General features: G+C 37.4%; 1 protein-coding gene across 2 annotated transcripts in view; it reads right to left on the reverse strand.

The window, feature by feature from the left end:
• Positions 1-2180: 2180 nt before the first annotated feature.
• SLC22A24 (solute carrier family 22 member 24) overlaps positions 2181-21129 on the reverse strand; it is a 53505-nt gene continuing 34556 nt past the window's right edge. The window contains exons 7-10 of one of the 2 annotated variants that reach the window (XM_014729635.3): positions 7230-7444; positions 5707-5815; positions 5038-5241; positions 2181-4097 (exon numbers count right to left, since the gene is read on the reverse strand). In XM_014729635.3, the coding sequence (XP_014585121.1) occupies positions 4040-4097; positions 5038-5241; positions 5707-5815; positions 7230-7444 (586 nt within the window). In that variant the 3' untranslated portion in view covers positions 2181-4039. 2 annotated transcript variants of the gene reach the window in all.

Genomic DNA, 21129 nt, shown 5'->3' on the forward strand with positions numbered 1-21129 from the left:
TGCTTCTTGCTTTTACGTTTGACAGCACAGGGAGCATCTAAAGTAGTGACATTACTTGTGATTTTATCAATATTAGTTGTCAATAGAGTGACTTTACTTTTATTACAGTGTAAAAGTTACCTCTAAATGATGTTTCACCTTGTAATTTCAGGTTGAACTAATTAAGAAGCATTATCAAGTCTGCAGCACAGTCTAATTTCCAAAACTGTGTGGTGTTTAATAATAGAGGATGTTTTTCTCTTTATTCAGAAAAATTTCATTGTTGGCCCTGAGCTCAAAACATTGTAATAGGGCCAGCCCAGTGGTCCAGTGGTTAAGTTCATGTGCTCCGCTTTGAATGCCTGGGGTTCATGGGTTCAGATCCCGGGCGTAGACCTAGCACCTGTCGTCAAGTCATGTTTTGGCGGCATTCCACATAAAATACAGGAGGGCTGGCACAGATGTTGGCTCAGTGACAACTTTCCTCAAGTGAAAAGAAGAAGATTGGCAAGAGATGTTAGCTCAGGGCCAATCTTCTTCATACATACACAAAATTATAATAAAATTGTACCATACTAATCCATAGATCAGCCTCTGTAAAATTAGCACATGGTAGAGAAAGTCTAATTCAACAGTATGCAATAGAATCAAGTATTTTCTGCAAAGTTCATGCTGATGAACAATAAAATCACCAGTCATAAGCTTTAAACATCTTACATTTTCACCACCTTTCTAAATTTATCCAGTTAATCCTTTTTGTGCTCCACACATACTTTTACCAACAATCAGTGTAAGACATCTCAGCATATTGCACTTCATATTGTGTTGAATTAGTGTTTTATTAACTTGTTTAAAAATATTCTTGGGGCCGGCCAGTGGTGTAGTGGTTAAGTTCATGCACTCTGCTTTGGTGGCCTGGGGTTTGCAGGTCCGGATCATGGGTGTGGACCTACACACTGCTCATTAACCTATGCCATGGTGGCATCCCACATACAAAATAGAGGAAGATTGGCACAGATGTTAGCTCAGCGACAATCTTCATCAAGTGAAAAGAGGAAGATTGGCAACAGATGTTAGCTCAGGGTCAATCTTCTTCACCAAAAAAAGAAAGAAAAAAAAATTCTTGTCTTGGTTGTGCAGTGGGCAGAGGCTGGAAGAATTTTGAGGAGCATGATAGAAAAAGTCTAGATTGCCTTGAAAGAGTGTTAGTTGAAATAAGAATGTTAATGATACTTCTGATAGGACTCATAAGGAAGTAAAGAGCATGGTAGGAAAAACCTATTTAATCCTAGAGAACATCTAAATTGTCATAAACCAACTGTTGGTAGAAATACAGACATTAAAGTTGCTACTGCTGAGGACTCACAAGGCAATGAGGAACGTATCATTGGAAACTGAAGGAAAGAAGATCCTTCAAGCACAGTGTCAAGAAAGCTTAGTGGAATTGTGTCCCACAGTATGTAGAAAGCAGTATTTCTAAGTGACAAACTTGGATATACAGACCGAGAGATTTACAAGCAGAGTGTTTAAGGTACTTGCTGGTTTCTTTTTGCTGCTCATGATTAAGTGTGAGAGGAGAGAGATAAATAGATGGAAGAATTATTAAACACAAAGGAGTCAGGTCTTGAAAACTGTGGGAATTCTCAGCCTATCCAGATCAAAAAAGATGCTAAAGTTAGGAAATTCACTGTCAGGAAAACTTTTGCTCATGCTTTCGGAGATTTACAAAGCTGGAGTTTGAGCATCCAGCTACAGAAAGGAGAGACCTAACAAAGAGACAGCTCCAGAGACCTGCACAGGGTCCACCACAAGGATTCATCAGAGGGACCACCTCGAGTATTCAGCTGAATAGTGATTGGCACATGCATGTGAGAAAAATACTCATGGCTGGGGAAAGACCCACCCAAATGGTCAGAGCTAAAAGTCCCTGGATTTCACATCAGGATAGGAATAGTGCCTATTCCTTCTAGGTAGGACAGAAAACTTTATCATTCAGGGATCCCTGAATAGAGTATCCACAAGAATTTTGGCTCAGTGATGGTGAGGGGTGTTTAACTATAGGCTAAATGCTTTTATGCTTTGCTTAGGAGTGCTAAAAACAAGACCCAGGAGAATCAAACTATTTCCTAGTGACTGAGGCATATCCCAGAATTGTTCAAGAATATCTGTAGGAATAAAAAAAAAATCAAGCCTCTAAGTGAGTAAAATCATAATATCAGGCATGAAATAAAAAATTACCAGGCAAGCAAATAAGCAAGAACATATGACCCTTAATGAGGAGAAAAATTACGGAGGAAGAAATAGATAACTTGAAGAGCCTTGTACATCAAAAAAATGAAATTTGCAGTTAAAAAACTCCCTCTACCCTCTTTAAAAAACCAAGACCAAACAAAACAACGAACAAACAAACCCTATGGGGCCAGATAGATTCACGGGTGAATTCTACAAAAAAATTTAAAAGAGAAATAACATCAATTCCAAACAAACTCTTTCAGAGGAAAAAGCCAGAATTATTCTGTGAGGCCAGAATTATTCCAATACAAAAATGAGATGAAACTATTGCAAGAAAAATAACTGGAGACCAATAACCCTCATGAATATAGGTGCAAAATATCTCAACATAATTTTAGAAAACCATATCTAACATTATATAAGAATAATACATCACGACCAAGCAGAGGTTATCCCAGAATCACAAAGATGCTTTAACATTTGAAAATGAATTCCTATAATTTTCCATATTAGGAAGCTAAAAAGGAAAAAAAAAGATTATCTCCATATATCTGGCAAATTATAGCATCTGTTCTTGATAAGAAATTTGCAGTATTGGAGGAATAAAAGGGAATTCTTCAAACTGTTAAAGGTAATCTATAGAAAATTTACAAATATCATAGTTAATACTGAAATATTGAAAGTTTTCCTGGAAACATCAGGAAAAAGGCAAGGATTTCTACTCTCACGACTTCTGTTCTATATTGTGCTGGCGTTTCTCACCAGGGCAATAAAACAAAGAAATAAAAGGGAATCCAGAATGAAAAGAAACCTTTCTTTATTGGCAGAAGACAGGCTCTAGCATAGTAGTTTGTACTAGCTCAACAAGCGTTTGCTGAATGAATAAAGATTGTATTGAAGCTTGTGATAAGAAAGCCACACTTCTTTAGCTTTATAGCGTGCTTTCCTTTATACTTCCTCGAGCTCTGAATGAGTGTCCATTTCACTGCACTTCACCCACTGCGAGAATGAATAGCACATTGAAAAGTCTTCACAGCTTTGGCAAATGAAAGTTGGAATTTCATTTTAGTGTGTTTTTCTTTGATCACTATTAAATTTGAGCATCTTTTCATATAATTACTATTCATGTGGCTTTTCCTTTAGAAAATTATGTGTTCTTGCTCTTTGCTCATTTTTGCATTGAAGTATAGTCTTATTTATAATGATATTTATTAAATAATGTCCACGTGTATACTATACATATACATTTTGAAATCATTTACCATGTCAATTGACCTTTAATACTTGAGTATTTAAAATATTTTTAAATGGTTCATGTTAATTGTTTAAAATATGAAGCTAGAAAAAATGCAAAGGAAAAGCAATAAAATTTTGTGAATTTATTTCTAAAAAGCTAAGTAATGCTATTTATTACATAAGTTTTCAATTCATAAGTGATTTGGTTACCAGAATGTCATATAGCAAGTATTTATTCATACTTGGATGTGTCTATGGAATTATTCTGATTTGTGGTGGCATCTGCTGTTACTGTTTGATGGTTGTGGTTTTGCATAAACTCCTCCATATGCTTCTTTACATACCAGCCAGTTCCATTGTCACTCCATGATGCTATTATTAATTTCTAGATGAATCTCAAACTAATTTTGCAGCTTATTCCCAAAACCAAGCGATTGTTCACAGAATTACTTGAACTCATAAATTATTTTAGGAAATTGTTATTTAGTGCTGTTAATTCTAATAGTCTATTATATTTTTGGCTAGTTTTTCAAGCATAAAGGAGCAATCTTGATTTTTTTCCCCCTTATTTTGCTTAGCTCTTGGAAACTCCTTAAAATTGGGTTACTTTCATGGAAATATCTTCCTGCTTTGTTTTTCTTGAATCTCTTCTGCTGTGAAAAAGAAATACAAAAAAATAAGAAAATCAGAAACAAACAAAGAAGGTATAGAATAAGTGAGTATAGACTGCATGTCTGAGGACAAGCTGATCCTCTCCCCACCAGCTTTGTTACCCCAAACCCCCAAGATATTGACGCCATTACGCTGGAAAAGGCCCTGAGACCTGGGCACCCTGGGAAGGCATTTTGGATCCTGTTACTCTCAACATTGTCCCTTTACACCTTTGACCGATGACATCTTAGGAAAATCAAAGGGAGAACTGAAATTTTTAAAGGTACTTTCTTATTTTTCCTCATTTCAAACTCTGTTTTCCCATTTGCTTTGTTTTTCTCTCTCCTCAAAACTTCCATTACCTGTGACAGAAAATTTAACTTAATCTCACAGGTATCACAGGAAGATCCACTTCCTTTAGATACACTGTCTTCTTTGCAAGAAGGATGTTGTTCTATGCTCCAATCCCTAAATTCTTCCTTGACCCAAGCAATAATCAGGTTGTATCTGTGAGGCAATCCTATTCCCTTCCCCAAAATTTATCAGGCACTCAGTGGGCTGATGGGTGATGAAACCAGGCTCATGAGAATGAGACATTTGAGTCTTAGCAGATTTATGAAAAAACATCAGGTGCCTGTCTCCCATGAGAGGCAGAGAGTATGTACCATTCACAATAGAACTAATTTTGATGTTTTCACCACTAAACCTACTGGTGCTAGGTGGTCTGTGGGACCTAGGGAGCCTCAAGAAGAGTCTGACACCATTGTGAGTAGGGGTGAAGCTGCTACAGAACCAAAGGACATGGACACAAGTGGAAATAGCCCAGATCTGAGCCTGCATGAAGGACAGAGGGCTCCAAATGGTCCTTTGCCTTCTTTATCACGGAGCTATAGCACACAACCCCTTCCCCATCTGGTGACAACTAGAGGGTTTACTCACTTATTTTCCACATCCTGGATGGTGTTAGGAAGAGGCTGATTCCTGGTTTCAGGAAGGAGGAGGACAACAAGACCAGCAAGGATGGAGGAGACTCCATAGATGATCCAGGGCAGGTCGGGGGAATACACTGTCAGGATCATCAGGAGAGGAGCCAGAGTTGCCCCAAGCCTACTGAACATTGCATTAAGTCCTATAGCTATTGACCTAGGGTGCAAATAACAACAGGAAGAAGAGTTTGAAAAAATCTATACATGTAAGTTCGTATTTATCATTTTCACTTCATTCTGGGGGACAGTCCAGCAGAGTTGTTAAACACGTGGGCTTTGATGGCAAGCCCCAAGTTCTACCTCTGTTGTTTTCTGATTGACAGTATCACGTTGGTAACTGCTTTAAACCTCAGTTTCATTGTTGCTAAAATATGGGTACCCGTAGTACCAATCCTGTGGAGTGGTTCTTAAGATTAAATGAAGCGATGCATTAAAGGACTCGGCACAATACCGGACATAAAGTCATCTTTCATAATCGTTGGCTCTCAGTTGCTGCCTTGATTCCTGTCACCATTCACTCTTCTGACACCTAAGAAGTCTCAGTTTTACCCCCCCAATACATGTCAATTATTTCAGAAAGTCCTGTTTTGAAATCAGATGGACGATCTGTTAGCCCATGTACCTGAGCACGGTGGGAACAAGTTCATTGTGGTGGACGGTATGAGTTGTAAAAATGGCAGTAGTAGCACCAATTCCCAAAGTTGCTAGAGCCACACGCAGGGTCTGCATTTCTGGAGAGGAAGACCAGGGAGAGTCAGGAAATCTTGGCTGAAGAATCTGTCAACCCCCAAATAACCATAAAAAGATCCTACTGGAAGGTTTTACATACATATTCTAGTTGGGAGTGCCTCAGGTTGTGTTATGTGGCATGCCACCTCAGCATGGCCTGATGAGCGGTGCCATGTCTGCGCCCAGGATCCGAACCAGTGAAACCTTGGGCCGCTGAAGTGGAGCGTGCAAATTTAACCGCTTGGCCATGGGGCCAGCCTCAATTCTGTCTAATGTTTTGTGTGCACTTTCTGCAGGACATAGGACTAGATGTGGATAATAACTAGGAGTTTATGACCTATGCCTTGAGTAGTTTAGAATTAAAGGGGTAGGAACAATTTTTGACCAGGGACAGGTGTTCCACCATACAGTAATAAAAGGACTGGACTTATTTGGTAGCAGACAGTGGGAAGAGAAACAAGCTCTAGAACAATTCAGGATTAAAAAAACAGTATTAAAACTTCTATTTGGAAGTAAATCATGTAATAGTGGGAACCACTGATACTGAAAATTCAAAAAGGTGCTTTTTATTCAATAAAACATCATAAATAGGACTTTATAACAATGGAGAGGGCTGCCTATAAGGCAGCAGGCTGTCATCAGGAGGACGACTGGGACCCTGAAAATTACCTTCTTGCTCTGGGAGGTAGGTGAAGCATGGTGACTACTCAAGTTCTCATAATCATTGCCTATGGTCATTCTGTTAATTTACTAAATAGATTTTAAGAGAGGCTGGATTAGCTTCTTAATCTATTACTTGTTTAGGGGTAGGCTAAGAGATATATTAAGATTAGCCTCTTCCCTTGTTTCTACTGTATGCTTCTCTGCCTGAAGACAAGTGTTTTTTATTCACTGAAGTCAAGAAGTCTCTCATAATAAAGTGTCGCATTTATGGTGAATTAATACCAGCCTCAAAAGTCAATACATGGGGATGAGGAAGTAGGCATATCACAGAGGCCTTAAAAATCAGTAAGAGCCCTAGACAGAGGAAGTAAAGCCCCCACTGTGGGATATAATTGCAAGGCCCAGCCCTTCCATGGTTGTTATTAAAAGTGTGATTGGCCAAAGGGCAAGTGGTTAGTTGTTTTTCTAAGGAAACCTGAGGAATAATTGGAACTGATGTCCAGATTCATCCTAGATGTGATGAAGACAAACATGGGTCTGAACTACTCCCTGCTGACATTTGTTCTGTAAGAGCCTAAGTCTTGCTAACAACTTTTTGTCAGACTCAGTTCTGAACCCTCACACAGACTTCAAGAAATCCTTTGATTTTCAGTGGAAAATGCCATTATTTTGGCATTAGGCAGGTAAGACAAATGTAATCCCTGAGGAATGGGGGGCAACCACTTACTTTCTCCAAACTCCTGTCTCTCTCACCTTGGGACAAAAAGATGTTGACCAGAATGGGAATTCCTACCAGGAAGGAGGACACCATCTGGCTTATTCGACGACCCACATGATTCATTGTCAAAAGAACAGCACATCTGACTATGAAGGTGACAGCTCCAAAGATAATCTGGAACAGGAAAATGTTGCTCCCAAAGTGCTGCAGATTGAGCATCAGGCCGAGAAAGGGTATAGTGGCTGCAAATCTGCAGTGAATAAATGGAGTAAAAACATATTTCATAAGATATAGAACTTAAGACACGCTCCTTCAGATTTCTAAGAAAAGTCCTACAATTGATGACAATATTGGCCCAGGTGGCCTGTGGTCAGTGTTACAGAAAAAGGTCCATCTTGTTCATAGAACATTTATTTTTAAGGCAATGATCTTAAATTAACATAAAATTATTGTGGAACATGATGTTAAAATGGGCTCTTTATTGTTATAGTTTTTACTGGGATCTCAAGAAAAGAGATAGCAAATACACGCATATTCTAGTGAATGTTATAAAACCCTCCATGCAAGGAAGAAATATTAAATTTGACCTCATCACTCAACTGGAGGGTATGAAGGGTTGAACATAGATAGGGTAGATGTTGGAAATCAGGGAATAGTTTCTGTGCAGAGGTTCAGCATTGTGCCAGTTTCTCTTCTTTGCTCCCCAGTGTGGACACCTTCTTCTTGACTTCATCTGAGTGAGACTTCAAGGATACTATAGGGAAGAGCTTGACATGTGCTTCCTGGATTCAAGAGTAGAGTGGCCTGACTTTTCTGAGTAATTGAAGATCTAGAAGCAACTGACTATTAGCCTGAAGCATCAGAAGAGAGATAAAGAGACCGGCATCTAAGAATACCTCCAGTAACATAGGCAAGGATGCATTTGCTCATAGATTAGTTAGGCTCTGGAAGAGAGAGTGGGTCTGGGTCATTTTAATTTCTGTGTGAGAAGAGGGAAGGGAAAAGGGTTTGGGATGGGCAAAGTTACCAAGAATAGAGCAATACATGACCAAATTTGCAGGGCCTGGAGAGAAAATGTACCCAGGAGCCAGGGAAAAATGCATTTCTTACATCATAGGAAATGGAGTGCCATGACAAATGGTTCCAGTGGCAGCCTCTAGGGAACCTACATACAAGTGCTCCAAGGAAAGGAGTCTGCTTTGATCGTCTACTGTGTCCAGCTTCCAACATTTACCAATGCTCAGACTTTTCCTTCCCATTAACTCAGCTCCTTCCCCAACTCTGAGTATGTGGAATTCAGAAAAGTGGCCCGTAAATTAGAGCATTGAAGAGGAAGCACAACATGACTAAATGGAGAAAGAGTCAACAATAGCTTTGCCTGTTGCCATCTCAACCCCTAAGCCTTCTGAGGCAGGTCTGAACTAGGCAGATAGAGAAGGTATAACTCTGAATGAAGATCTGAGGTCTAATTCCTGTACTTGGCTGAAATACACTAATTACTAAAATGAGGCTATTCTTGTGAGTGAAAGGATGGGAGGTTTTTCTTTAATGAGAAGAGTATACATTATGTGGCCTGTCGGAGGTTTCATCTAGGGATGGGGAAAGAGCCTCAGAGCAGGTTTAAAAAGAAAGGTGAGGAGGTATGAGGCGAAGATTACGATTTTTTGTATGGCCCTCTGCATTCTGATTATTCAACAAGAATTATTGTGATAAGAATCATAGACAAAATTTTTTTAAAGGCATGTTTTAGAAAAATACATAGACTATGATACAATTTATGTATACATTTTATAAATATGAAAGGATACTATGTATTACTTAGGGATAAATACCAATGTAGAAAGGTATAATGAAAGGCTTGGTAGTGATAAAAAATGGTATGCCAGCACCATTTGAAAAAAGTGATGGATATGTGCCTAAGGAAGATTACAGACCTCAATTGTCTTAGATTGGATTTCTTAATCTTGGAAGTGGATATAGATATGTTTATTGTTTTTATTACTATTATTATTAGTTATAACTTTATTATTTTTGTAACATTAAATAATCCATATTATATTTCAAAATTTTTAAATTTAAGTAGGCTAAATAATGGGTATTTGTTTCCCCCAGCTTTATTGAGGTATAACCGACAAAAATTGTATATATGTAAGATGTTTTGAAAAACATATACATTGTGAAATGATGATCACAATCAAGCTAATTAACATATCCATCACTCCACATAGTTATCATATTTTTGTATGTGGTAAGGACACTTAAGATCTGTATCCTTCACAAATTACAAGTATACAATATAGCATTATTAACTACAGTTGCCATGCTGTACATTAGATCTCTACAACTTAATTCATCTTGCAAACTGAAACTTTTTAACATTTGACCTACATTTCCCCATTTCCCACTTCCTGCAGCTCCTGGCAACCACCATTCTACTCTCTGCTTTTATGAGTTCTACTCTTTTAGATTCCACATATAAGTGAGATCAAGTAGTATTTGTCTTTCTGTGTCTGGCATATTACACTTAGCATAATATCCTTTAGGTTCCCCCATGTTGTTGCAAATGGCAGGATTTCTTTCCTTCTAAAGGTTGAATAATATCTCATTGTGTATATATATCAATTTTCTTTATCCATTCATCTGTCAGTGGACACTTAGATTGTTTCCATGTCTTGGCTATTTTGAATAATGCTGCAATCAACAGGGGAGTGCAGCTATCTCTTCAAGATACTAGTTTCAATTCCTTTGGATATGTAACCAGAAATGGGATTGCTGGATCATAAGGTAGTTGCATTTTTTTAAAGATTGGCACCTGAGATAACATCTGCTGCCAATCTTTTTATTTTTCTTCTTCTTCTCCCCAAAGCCCCCCAGTACATAGTTGTATATTCTAGTTGTGAGTGCTTCTGGTTGTGCTATGTGGGACACTGCCTCAGCTGGCCTGATGACCAGTGCCATGTCCACACCCAGGATCTGCACCAGCGAAACCCTGGGTTGCTGAAGCTGTGTGTGTGAACTTAACTACTTCGCCTCAGGGCCGGCCCCAAGTAGTTTCATTTTTTGATGAAACTCCATACTGTTTTCCAGGATGGCTGTACCAATTTACATTTCTACCAACAGTGTACAAATCCTCTCCAACACTTATTGTTTTTTTTTCTCTTTGATCATACCCATTCAAACAGGTGTGAAGTGATATCTCATTGTGGTTTTGATGTGCATTTCCCTGGTGATTAGTGATGTTGAGCACCTAGCTCTGGCTAGGATTTCCAGTATTGTGTGGAATAGAAGTGGCGAGAGTGGACATCTTTACCTTGCTCCTGATCTTTAGAGAAAATCTTGCAGCTTTCACCACTGAGTATGATGTCAGCTGTGGGCTTATCGTATATGGCCTTTATTGTGTTGAGGTAAGTTACCTCTATACCTAATTTGTTGCGAGTTCTTATCACAAAGGGTACTGAGTTTTGTCAAATGCATTTCCTGCATCTACTGAGGTGGTCATATGATTTTAATTATTAATTCTGTTAATGTGGTGTTTCACATTATGTGATTTACGTATGTTGTACCATCCTTGAACTCTAAGTTTAAATCCCATTTGATTGTAATATATGATTCTTTTAATGTGATGTTGAATCTGGTATGGTCATATTTTATTGAGAATTTTTGCATATGTTCATCAGGGATATTGACTTGTAGTTTTCTTTTCTTGTAGTGTCTTTGTCTGGCTTTGGAACTAGGGTAATTCTGGTATAATGAAACTAGTTTGGAAGTGTTCGCTACCTTTCAGTCTTTTGGAATAGTTTGAGAAATCGTGTTAATTTGTCTTTAATTGTTTCATAGAATTCACCAGTGAAACCATCTGATCCTGGGAAATTTTTGATGGCATATTTTAAATTACTGATTCAATCATTTTAACAATGGGTCAGCTCAAATTTTCTATTTCTTCATGATTCAGTCTTGGTAGGTTGTAAGTTTCTAGAAATTTATCTTTTTCTTCTAGGTTATCCAATTTCTTGGTGTATAATTGTTCATAATAGTCCCTTATGACTCTATATTTCTGTGGTGTCAGTTATAATGCCCCCTCTTTCATTTCTGATTTTGAGTCTTCTTTTTTCTTGTAGCTAAAGTTTTGTTAATCTTTTCAAAAACCAGCTCTTAGTTCCATTGATCTTTTTTAATTAAGATTATGACAGTTTACAACCTTGTGAAATTTCAGTTGTACATTATTGTTAGTCATGTTGTGGGTACACCACTTCACCCTTTGTGCCCTCCCCCCACCCCCCCTTTCCCCTGGTAACCACCGATCAGCTCTCCTTGTCTATATGTTAACTTCCACCTATGAGTGGAGTCTTACAGAGCTCGTCTTTCTCTGTCTGGCTTATTTCGCTTAACAAAATACCCTCAAGGTCCATCCATGTTGTTGCGAATGGGACGATTTTGTCCTTTTTTATGGCTGAGTAGTATTCCATTGTGTATATATACCATATTTTCTTTATCCAATCATCAGTTGCTGGGCAAAGTTGCAGGGTATAAAATCAACATACACAAATCAGTAGCATTTCTATACACTAACAATGATCTAACAGAAAAAGAACTCAAGAACTCAAGCCCATTCACAATCGCAACGAAAAGAATAAAATACCTTGGGATAAATTTAACCAAGAAAGTGAAAGATTTATACAATTAAAGCTACAAGACTTTCTTGAAAGAAATTGATGACAACATAAAGAGATGGAAAGACATTCCATGCACATGGATTGGAAGAATAAACATAGTTAAAATGTCCATACTACCTAAAGCAATCTACAGATTCAACGCTATCCCAATCAGAATCCCAATGACGTTCTTTACAGAAATTGAACAAAGAATCCTAAAATTCATATGGGGCAACAAAAGACCCCGAATTGCTAAAGCAATCCTGAGTAAGAAGAACAAAGCTGGAGGCATCACAATCCCTGATTTCAAAACATACTACAAAGCTACAGTAATCAAAACAGCATGGTACTGGTACAAAAACAGGTGCACAGATCAATGGAACAGAATTGAAAGCCCAGAAATAAAACCACACATCTGTGGACAGCTAATCTTCGACAAAGGAGCTGTGGGCCTACAATGGAGAAAAGAAAGTCTTTTCAACAAATGGTGCTGGGAAAACTGGACAGCCACATGTAAAAGAATGAAAATTGACCATTCTTTTTCACCATTCACAAAAATAAACTCAAAATGGATCAAAGACCTAAAGATTAGTCCTGAAACAATAAGTCTTCTAGAAGAGAATATATGCAGTACACTCTTTGACATCAGTTTCCATCAGTTTCAAAAGAATCTTTTCTGACACCATAACTCCTCAGATGAGGGAAACAATAGAAAGAATAAACAAATGGGACTTCATCAGACTGAAGAGCTTCTTCAAGGCAGGGGAAAACAGGATTGAACCAAAAAAACAGCCCACTAATTGGGAAAAAATATTTACAAGCTACTTATCCATTGATCTTTTTTAAAAATTGTTTTTCTGGTTTCTATTTCATTTATTTCTGCTCTGCTCTTTGTTATAGCCTATCTTCTGTTAACTTTGGGCTTAGTTTGTCCATCTTTTTCTACTTCCTTGAGATGTAAATTTAGGTGGTTTATTTGAGAACTTTCTTTTTTCTTAACATAGGAATTTATTGCTATAAACGTCCCTCTTAAAGCTACCTTTGCTGCATCCCATAACTTTTGGTGTGTTGTGTTTCCACTTTCATTTGTTGCAAGATACTTTTTGATTTCTTCTTTGGCACGTTATTTCAGGATTGTGTTGTTTAATTTCCACATATTTGTGAATTTTCCTATGTTTTTCTTGTATTGATCTCTAGTTTCATATCATTATGGTTGGAAAAGATAATTGATATGATTTCAATTTTTTATAATTTTTTGAGATTTCTTTTGTGGCCTAATGTGATCTATTCCTGGAGAATATTCAGTGTGTGCTTGAGAACAATGTGTATTCCGCTGTAGTTTGATGAAATGTTTTGTACATATTTTATGGGTCCATTTGATACATAGTGATATTCAATTCCACTATTTTCTTATTGATTTTCTGTCTGGATGATCTATCCATTGTTGAAAGACTTCTACTCTTATTGTGATGCTGCCTAATTCTTTCCTTAAATTCTGTTACTATTTGCTTCATATGTTTAGGTATTTCAATGTTGGGTGCATATATTTTTACAATTGTTATCCTCTTGATGAATAGACCCCTTTATCATTATGGAATTATCTTTTTTGTCTCTTTAGATGTTTTATGACTTCAAGTCTATTTGTCTAATGTAAATATAGCCATCTGTGCTCTTCTTTGTTTACCATTTGCATGTAGCACCTTTTTCCATCTTTTTGCTTGCAGCCTGTTTGTGTTCTTTCAGTTGAAATGAGTCTCCCATAGGCAGCACATAGTTGAATCTTATTTTTTCCCATTCTGCCATTCTATGGTTAATGTTAGGATCATATGCCTTCTCTTGCCCCTACAAAGCCAGGCCAGATACTGACAGTTTATTTTGCCTGAAGTGTTTATTTTCCCTGAAGTGTTTAAGGTTATCTGCTCTCTCTCAATTCATCTGAGTCACACTTGCCATCTGTATGTGCTGATGCATGACTGGCAGAGGCTCATGTGTGCTGTCTGTGGTGGTGCACACGAGGTGTTGGCTACAAGGGGGAGTTGTAGATGCACAGTGCTAGGGTAGCATGTGGGTTAGTTGGAGGGCTTTGCAGGTGATGATGCAGAAACTCCTGTTCTGCTATCTTAGCGACGTCACTCAGTAATGAGTATTCTTGATTTCATAATCTGCTTTGCCAGCCAGTTTTCACCTGAGGCAATAAATCAGTTTATATCATTCAATTTTTTTTTAAGATTTTATTTTTCCATTTTTTCTCCCCAAAGCCCCCCAGTACATAGTTGTGTATTCTTAGTTGTGGGTCCTTCTAGTTGTGGCATGTGGAATGCTGCCTCAGCATGGCTCGATGAATGGTGCCATGTCTGTGCCCAGGATTCGAATCGGTGAAACCTGGGGCCACCGCAGTGGAGCGCTCGAACTTAACCACTCAGCCATGGGGCCAGCCTCTCACTGAAATTTTTGAATTAAAAGGAAGATAATTTATGGAGAGGTAAGGAAACAGCAAACAAAAACCAATGCCCATCTTTCTCTTTTAAGTTTCTTGAGTGCAGAGAGTAGATCTTGATGCCTCTTGTATCCTTTAAACATAGCACAGTGACTTTGCATGCTTTATTTTTTACTAAGAATCTGATGATGATGATGATGGCAAAGATGATGATGGTGATGATGATAAGCAACGTGTTATCATAATGGTGCCATGACTAATAATTATTCTCCCTGCACACATGGACAAAACTCATCTAGTTTCTGCTGTTGACTATAGTATTTCCACTAGCAGGTACTCCAGCCTTTAGTTCCAGAAGGCAGCCTGGTTGACAGTCTCCTAATCTACGATGAGAAACTTTACCAAGGACCAGATGACTATAGCTGCGTTATCCACTCTTTTTTTCTCCCCAGCTGAAGTGGTGGAATCTCTACTGGTCTGCAGAAAGGAAAGGACAGTTTTTCAGAGTAATAACTTCCAGTACAGGTAATAGTTCCAATGAATAAAAGTATGTTAGAGACAAATGAAAATGTTGAGTTATAAGAATTTACTTTTTATTATCTGATGACAAATTATCTCAGTTTTTAAATTTGTGGTGGGAAATTAAAAATCCTCAGTTCAACATGAAGACATATTAAGTCCACATTCATCAATTAATATAGTTGCAAAATTTGTGAAGCAATTGTTTACAAAATTAATGTGAAAGATTAATCTACAATCATAGTTGAAAATTTAAAAATATCTCTCTAAGTTACTGATAAAAGATGGAAACAAAAGTTCAACAAGGATGTAGAAGTCTTGTATAACGTCATTATCCAACTTGATCTAATTTCAGTATATAGAACACTACAACCAGCAACAGTAGAAAACTTATTTTTAAAAATATCATATTAAATATTTACCAAAATCAACTATATTGTGGGTCACTAATCAATTCTCAATAAATGCCAAATGAATAAAATCATATGGGGAACTTAAGCTAGAACCAAACAGAGAGGAATGAAAGTAGAAATCAATAACAAAAATATCTAGAGTGTCCACAGGTAATTGGAAAGTAAGTAGACCATTTATAAATAATGATGGGTCAAAAAGGTACCAAACTGCAAATCAGAAATTATTTTGAATTGATTTAGAATGAAAGATACAGCATCTCAAAACATATGAGTAATGCTAACAGGTAACTTTATGGTTTTGCATGCATTTATTAGAAAAGATGGGAGCTTGGAAAGAAATGAACTAAGCTTCCTTACCTGGAGGATAAACACAACACAACACACACACACATGCAAACAAACCCAAGTAAGTAGAAGCAAAGAAATAATAAAAATAAGAGCAGAAATCAATGAAATAGAAAGCATACAATAGTGCACATTAAGTTATTCTTTGAAAAAATTATTAAACTTCAGAAACTCCTAGCAAGGTGGATCAAAAAAAGTTCAAACACTTGTTATCAATATCAGGAATAAAAAAGGATAATATTCCATATTTCACAGTTTTCTAAAAGATACAAAGAGAAAATTGTGAATAATTTTATGCAAAAAATTTGACAACAAAGGTAAAATGGGCAATTTTCTTGAAAAAATAAGTTGACAAAATTAACACATGTAGAAGTAGAAGTTCTCAGTAGTCCTATCTCATTAGAGAAGTTGAATCTATAATTAACAATTTTCAAGAAAAACACTTAGGCCCAAATAGATTCACTCTTGAATTATTACAAACATTTAAGGCAGAAATAGTAACAATTCAACAGAATAGAGAGTTGAGAAACTGCATATATACAGTCACCTGATTTACAACAAAAGTGTCGCTGAAATTCAATGTGGAAAGGACAGTCTTTTCAATAAGTTGTGACCAAAAAATTGACAATGGGTCTGGAAAAAATGAACCTTGACCCCCTTCCACATCTCAAATCCTACACAAAAATTAATTTGAGATGGATCATAGGCATAAACAGGAAAGGTGATAAAAGTTTTGAGAAGAAAACATAGGAGAATATCTATATAAACTTAGGGTAGCAAAAATTTCTTAAACAAGATGCCAGCACCACCGACCATAAAAGAAAAGGTTAATAAGTAGAAATTAATGGAAAATAAAAAATCTAGTTCATCAAAGCACACCATTAGGGAATGGAAAGGTAATCCATAGACTGGGAGGAAATTTAGAATTTATATCTAAAAAAAGAAATAATTGAGAAAAAATTGACAATTTAATAAAAATGGACAAAATTCAGGCGAGAAATGATGTTCTACATCATTAGTAATCATGAAAATGCAAGTTTAAATCATGATATGATGCCATATACTGCCATTGGAAGAGCTACATTCAAATAATTCAGAATAATTAGGATTTGCGAGGATATGGAATAACCAAAACTCATACATTTCCTTGTTGGAGTGTGTATTTGTACAATCAGCACTTTGTATCCATGGGTTTGGCATCTGGGGATTCAACCAAACATGGATTGAAAGACCCATGATGGCTGCATTTGTATGAAACACGTATAGACTTTTTTCTTGTCACTTTTCCCTGAACAATACAACAGCTATTTATATAGCATTTACATTGCATTAACTATTATAAGCAATCTAGAGATAATTTAAAGTATACAGAGGATGTGCATAGGTTATATGCAAATGCTATGCATTTCATATAAGGCGCTTGAGCATCAGAGAATTTTGGTATCCATGGTAGGGAGGTGGTGGGCCTAGAACCATTCCCCCAAGGATCCAGAGGGATGACTATATATGCACTTTGGAATATTGTTTGTGGCTGACTATAGCCAAATATACACATGCCTTACTCCCAGGAATTCATAATAGCCAACAAGTGGGAAAAAACCCAAATCCATAAACAGCAGAATGGATAAATAACTTACGGTATATTCATATGAGGGAAAAAGACCAACAATTAAAAGGAATAAATTACTGCAAAACAAAACGGGAAGAGTGATGTCAGCCTCATGGTGGAGTGAGCTTTTCCTTTTGTCTCTCCCCTCTAAGTTACAACTAAATGGACATTCATTAACAAATAGAGGATTCCCTACACAGCACAGTGGGAGGTCTGAGAGATCCATGCAGCCATACAACTGAAGGTGGGTAGACTGGATCCCCAGGAAGTGGTGGAACTGAGTGAGCAGACCCCTCCCCCTTCCTGGTGGCAGTGGTCCAGGTCGTGGGGCCTCACACAGTGGCCAGCATGACTGTAAGAGGAGACTGGGGCAGCCCAACCTGCATTCCAATGCCTTTGGAGTGGTGGCCTGGCCTGGGGGAGCACCCATCATGCTATGGCAGCCCCACCCTTGGGAACATTCCCCATGGAGTGATGGCAGCTCAGTCGCTATAAGAGATCCCAGCCATCAAACACAGTGGCTCAGTTGAGCCACCATGAGTGCAAGGCTGGCTCTTGTGTGAAAGAAAGTGCCTCTCCCCTCCTGACTAATGCAGCACCTCAGCTGGATGCCTGCCAAGCACAGTGGTCCCATCTGCAGAGACCTACTGGCAGAGCACAAAGGCTCTGTCTGCATGTGTGTGCATGACTCACCAAGCAGCTGAGGCCAGCCTGAACAAACACTGAGCAGCCCTACAAGCACAACTTCCAGCAGATGAGTTGGGCTCAGAAAGCACAGCTCCTGCCTGTCCCTCAGTGGTGGCAGGTGAATCTCCTACTTGATACTACCATAAAATGCACTGTCAAAGGGTCAACTCATCAGAAACCATAAGAACTACAGAAACACTTCAGAAGAAAAACAACAAGTCTCCAGAAACCAATCCCGAAGTCATAGAAATTTACCATCTAAATGACAGAGAACTCAAAATAGTTGAAGAAACTCAGTGAGTTACAGAAAAACTCAAAGATAGTTCAGTGAGCTCAGGAGTAAAATTAATGAGCAAAGGAATTCTTCACTAAAGAGATTGAAGCTCTAAAAAAAAAAAAACAAACAGAAATTCTGGATATGTAGAACACAATTCTTAATAAAAGATAATCTAGAAACCATAAGAAATAAAGCTGACGCTATAGAGGACAGAATTAGTGATTTAGAGGACAGAAATATAGAAATGCTTCAGGTAGAAGAGGAGAGAGAACTAAGATTTAAAAAAATGAAGACACTCTTTGAGAAATATCTGACTCAATTAGGAAAAGCAACATAAGGATTGTAGGTATTCCAGAGGGAGAGGGGAGGGAGAATGGAGCAGAGACCTTCTTCAAAGAGATAATTGTGGAGAACTTCCCACTGGGGAAGAAACTAGACTCACAAGGTTATTAAATCAATAGAACTCTTAATTATATCAGTGCAAAAAGACCTTCTCCAAGGAATATAAAATTAAAACTGACAAAAGTCAATGAAAAAGAAAAAATATTAAAGGCAGCAAGACAAAAGAAAATAGCCTACAAAGGAACACCTATCAGGCTTTCAGTGGATTTCTCAGCAGAAACCTTACAGGCTGGGAGAGAATGGAAGGATATATTCAAAATATTGAAAGACAAAATCTTTCAGCCAAGAATACTCTATCCAGTAAAGTTATCCTTCAGATATGATGGAGAAATGAAATCTTCCCCAGATAAACAAAAGCTGAGGAGTTCATCACCACTAGGCCTGCCTTACAAGAAACATTGAAAAGAGCCCTCCCATCTGAAACTAAAGTGAAAAGGTTTAGAAAACCTTGAGCAATGAGATAAATACTCAGTTAGAATCAGAAAATTTCAGCTCTATATCAGAATAGGTTAGTAAACAATTAAAACATAAAAGATAAAGGGAAGGAAAGCATCAAAAATAACTATAAACACTTCAGTTTAATCACAAATTCACAACAAAAAAGAGAATTTGTGACAAAATAACTTATAAGGGGAAGCAGAAAGGGATAAAACCTGCTTAGGCTAATGGAGATAAGAGGCTATCAAAAAATGCACTATCTCATCTATGAGATTTTTTTTTTAAGATTTTATTTTTTCCTTTTTCTCCCCAAAGCCCCCTGGTACATAGTTGTATAATCTTCACTGTGGGTCCTTCTAGTTGTGGCATGTGGGACGCTGCCTCAGGATGGTTTGATGAGCAGTGCCATGTCCGCACCCAGGATTCAAACCAATGGAACACTGGGCCACCTGCAGTGGAGCACGAAAACTTAACCACTCGGCCACGGGGCCAACCCCACATCTATGAGATTTTTTATACAAACTTAATGGTAATCACTAAGCAAATAATCAAAGTAGAGCCACAAATCATAAATAAAGGGAAAACTGAGAAAATCATAACAGAAAATCACCAAACAGGAATGGCAGTCAGAAATACAAGGGAAAAGAAATAATGGAAATATAGAACAACTGGAAAATGAGATAAAATAGCAATATTAAGCCCTCATATATCAATAATAACTCTAAATGTAAATGGATTTTCTCCAGTCATGAGACACAAAATGGTTGGATCGATTAAAAAACAAGACCCAACAATATGCTGCCTTCAGGAAACACGTCTCAGTTTGAATGACAAACATAGGCTCAGAATGAAGGAATGGAAGACGACACTCCAAGCAAATGGCAAGCAAAAGAATGCAGATGTTGCCATACTTGTATCAGACAAAGCAGACTTCAAGATAAAAAAGACAAAGAGAGACAAAGAGGGGCAGGATATAATGATAAAAGGGACACTCCATCAAGAGGACATAATACTTATGAATATATAGTGTTCTATAGTACATAGTATACCTAACACAGGAGCACCAAAGTATAGAAAGCAACTATTAACAGATCTAAAGGAGAAATTGGCAGCAACACAATAATAGTAGGGGACCTCAACACCCTACTTGCATCAATGGATAGATCATTCAGACAGAAAGTCAACAAGGAAACCGTGGCCTTAAATTAAATACTAGACTAGATTGACACACACACACACACATATATATATAACATTCCATCCAAAAACAGCAAAATACAGATTATTCTGAAGTTCACGTGGAAGATTCACAAGGATAGATCATATGTTGGGAAACAAGGCAAGCCTCAATGAATTTAAGAAGATTGAAATCATATCAAGCATCTTTTCCATCCATGTGCTGTAAAAATTGCAATAAATTACAAGAAAAAGGCTGGGAGAGTCACAATATGTGGAGACTAAACAACATGATACTGAACAACCATTGGATCAATGAAGAAATCAAAGTAGAAATAAAAAAATACCTGGAGACAAATGAAAATGAAAACAAAACATACCAACTCTTATGGGATGCAGCAAAAATAGTACAAAGGGAAATTTATAGCAATGCAGGCGCGCCTCAACAAACAAGAAAAATCTGTTTTTGTGCCACAACCATGCTGTTTTGGTTACGATAGCTTTGCAGTATATTTTGAAATCAGGGAGTGTGATACCTCCAGCTTTCTTCTTTTTACTCAGGATTCGTTTGGATATTTGGGGTCTTTTGTTGTTCCATATAAATTTTTGGATTCTGAGTTCTATTTCTGTAGAAAATGTTGTTGGAACTTTGATAGGGATTGCATTGAATCTGTAGATTGCTTTAGGAAGTATGGATGTTTTAACTATGTTAATAATTCCAATCCAAGAGCACACAATATCTTTCCATTTCTTCTGGAGTGTCGTCTTCAATTTCTTTCAACAATGTTTTATAGTTTTCAGTATAAGATCTTTCACCTCTTTGGTTAAGTTTATTCCTAGGTGTTTTATTCTCTTTGTTGCAATTGTAAATTGGATTGTATTATTAATTTCTCTTCCTGTTACTTCGTTGTTAGTGAATAGAAACGCAGCTGATTTTCGTATGTTGATTTTGTATCCTGTGACTTGACTGTATTCATTTA

This window comes from Equus caballus, chromosome 12 (genome assembly GCF_041296265.1).
Source record: "Equus caballus isolate H_3958 breed thoroughbred chromosome 12, TB-T2T, whole genome shotgun sequence".
NCBI lineage: Eukaryota > Metazoa > Chordata > Mammalia > Perissodactyla > Equidae > Equus > Equus caballus.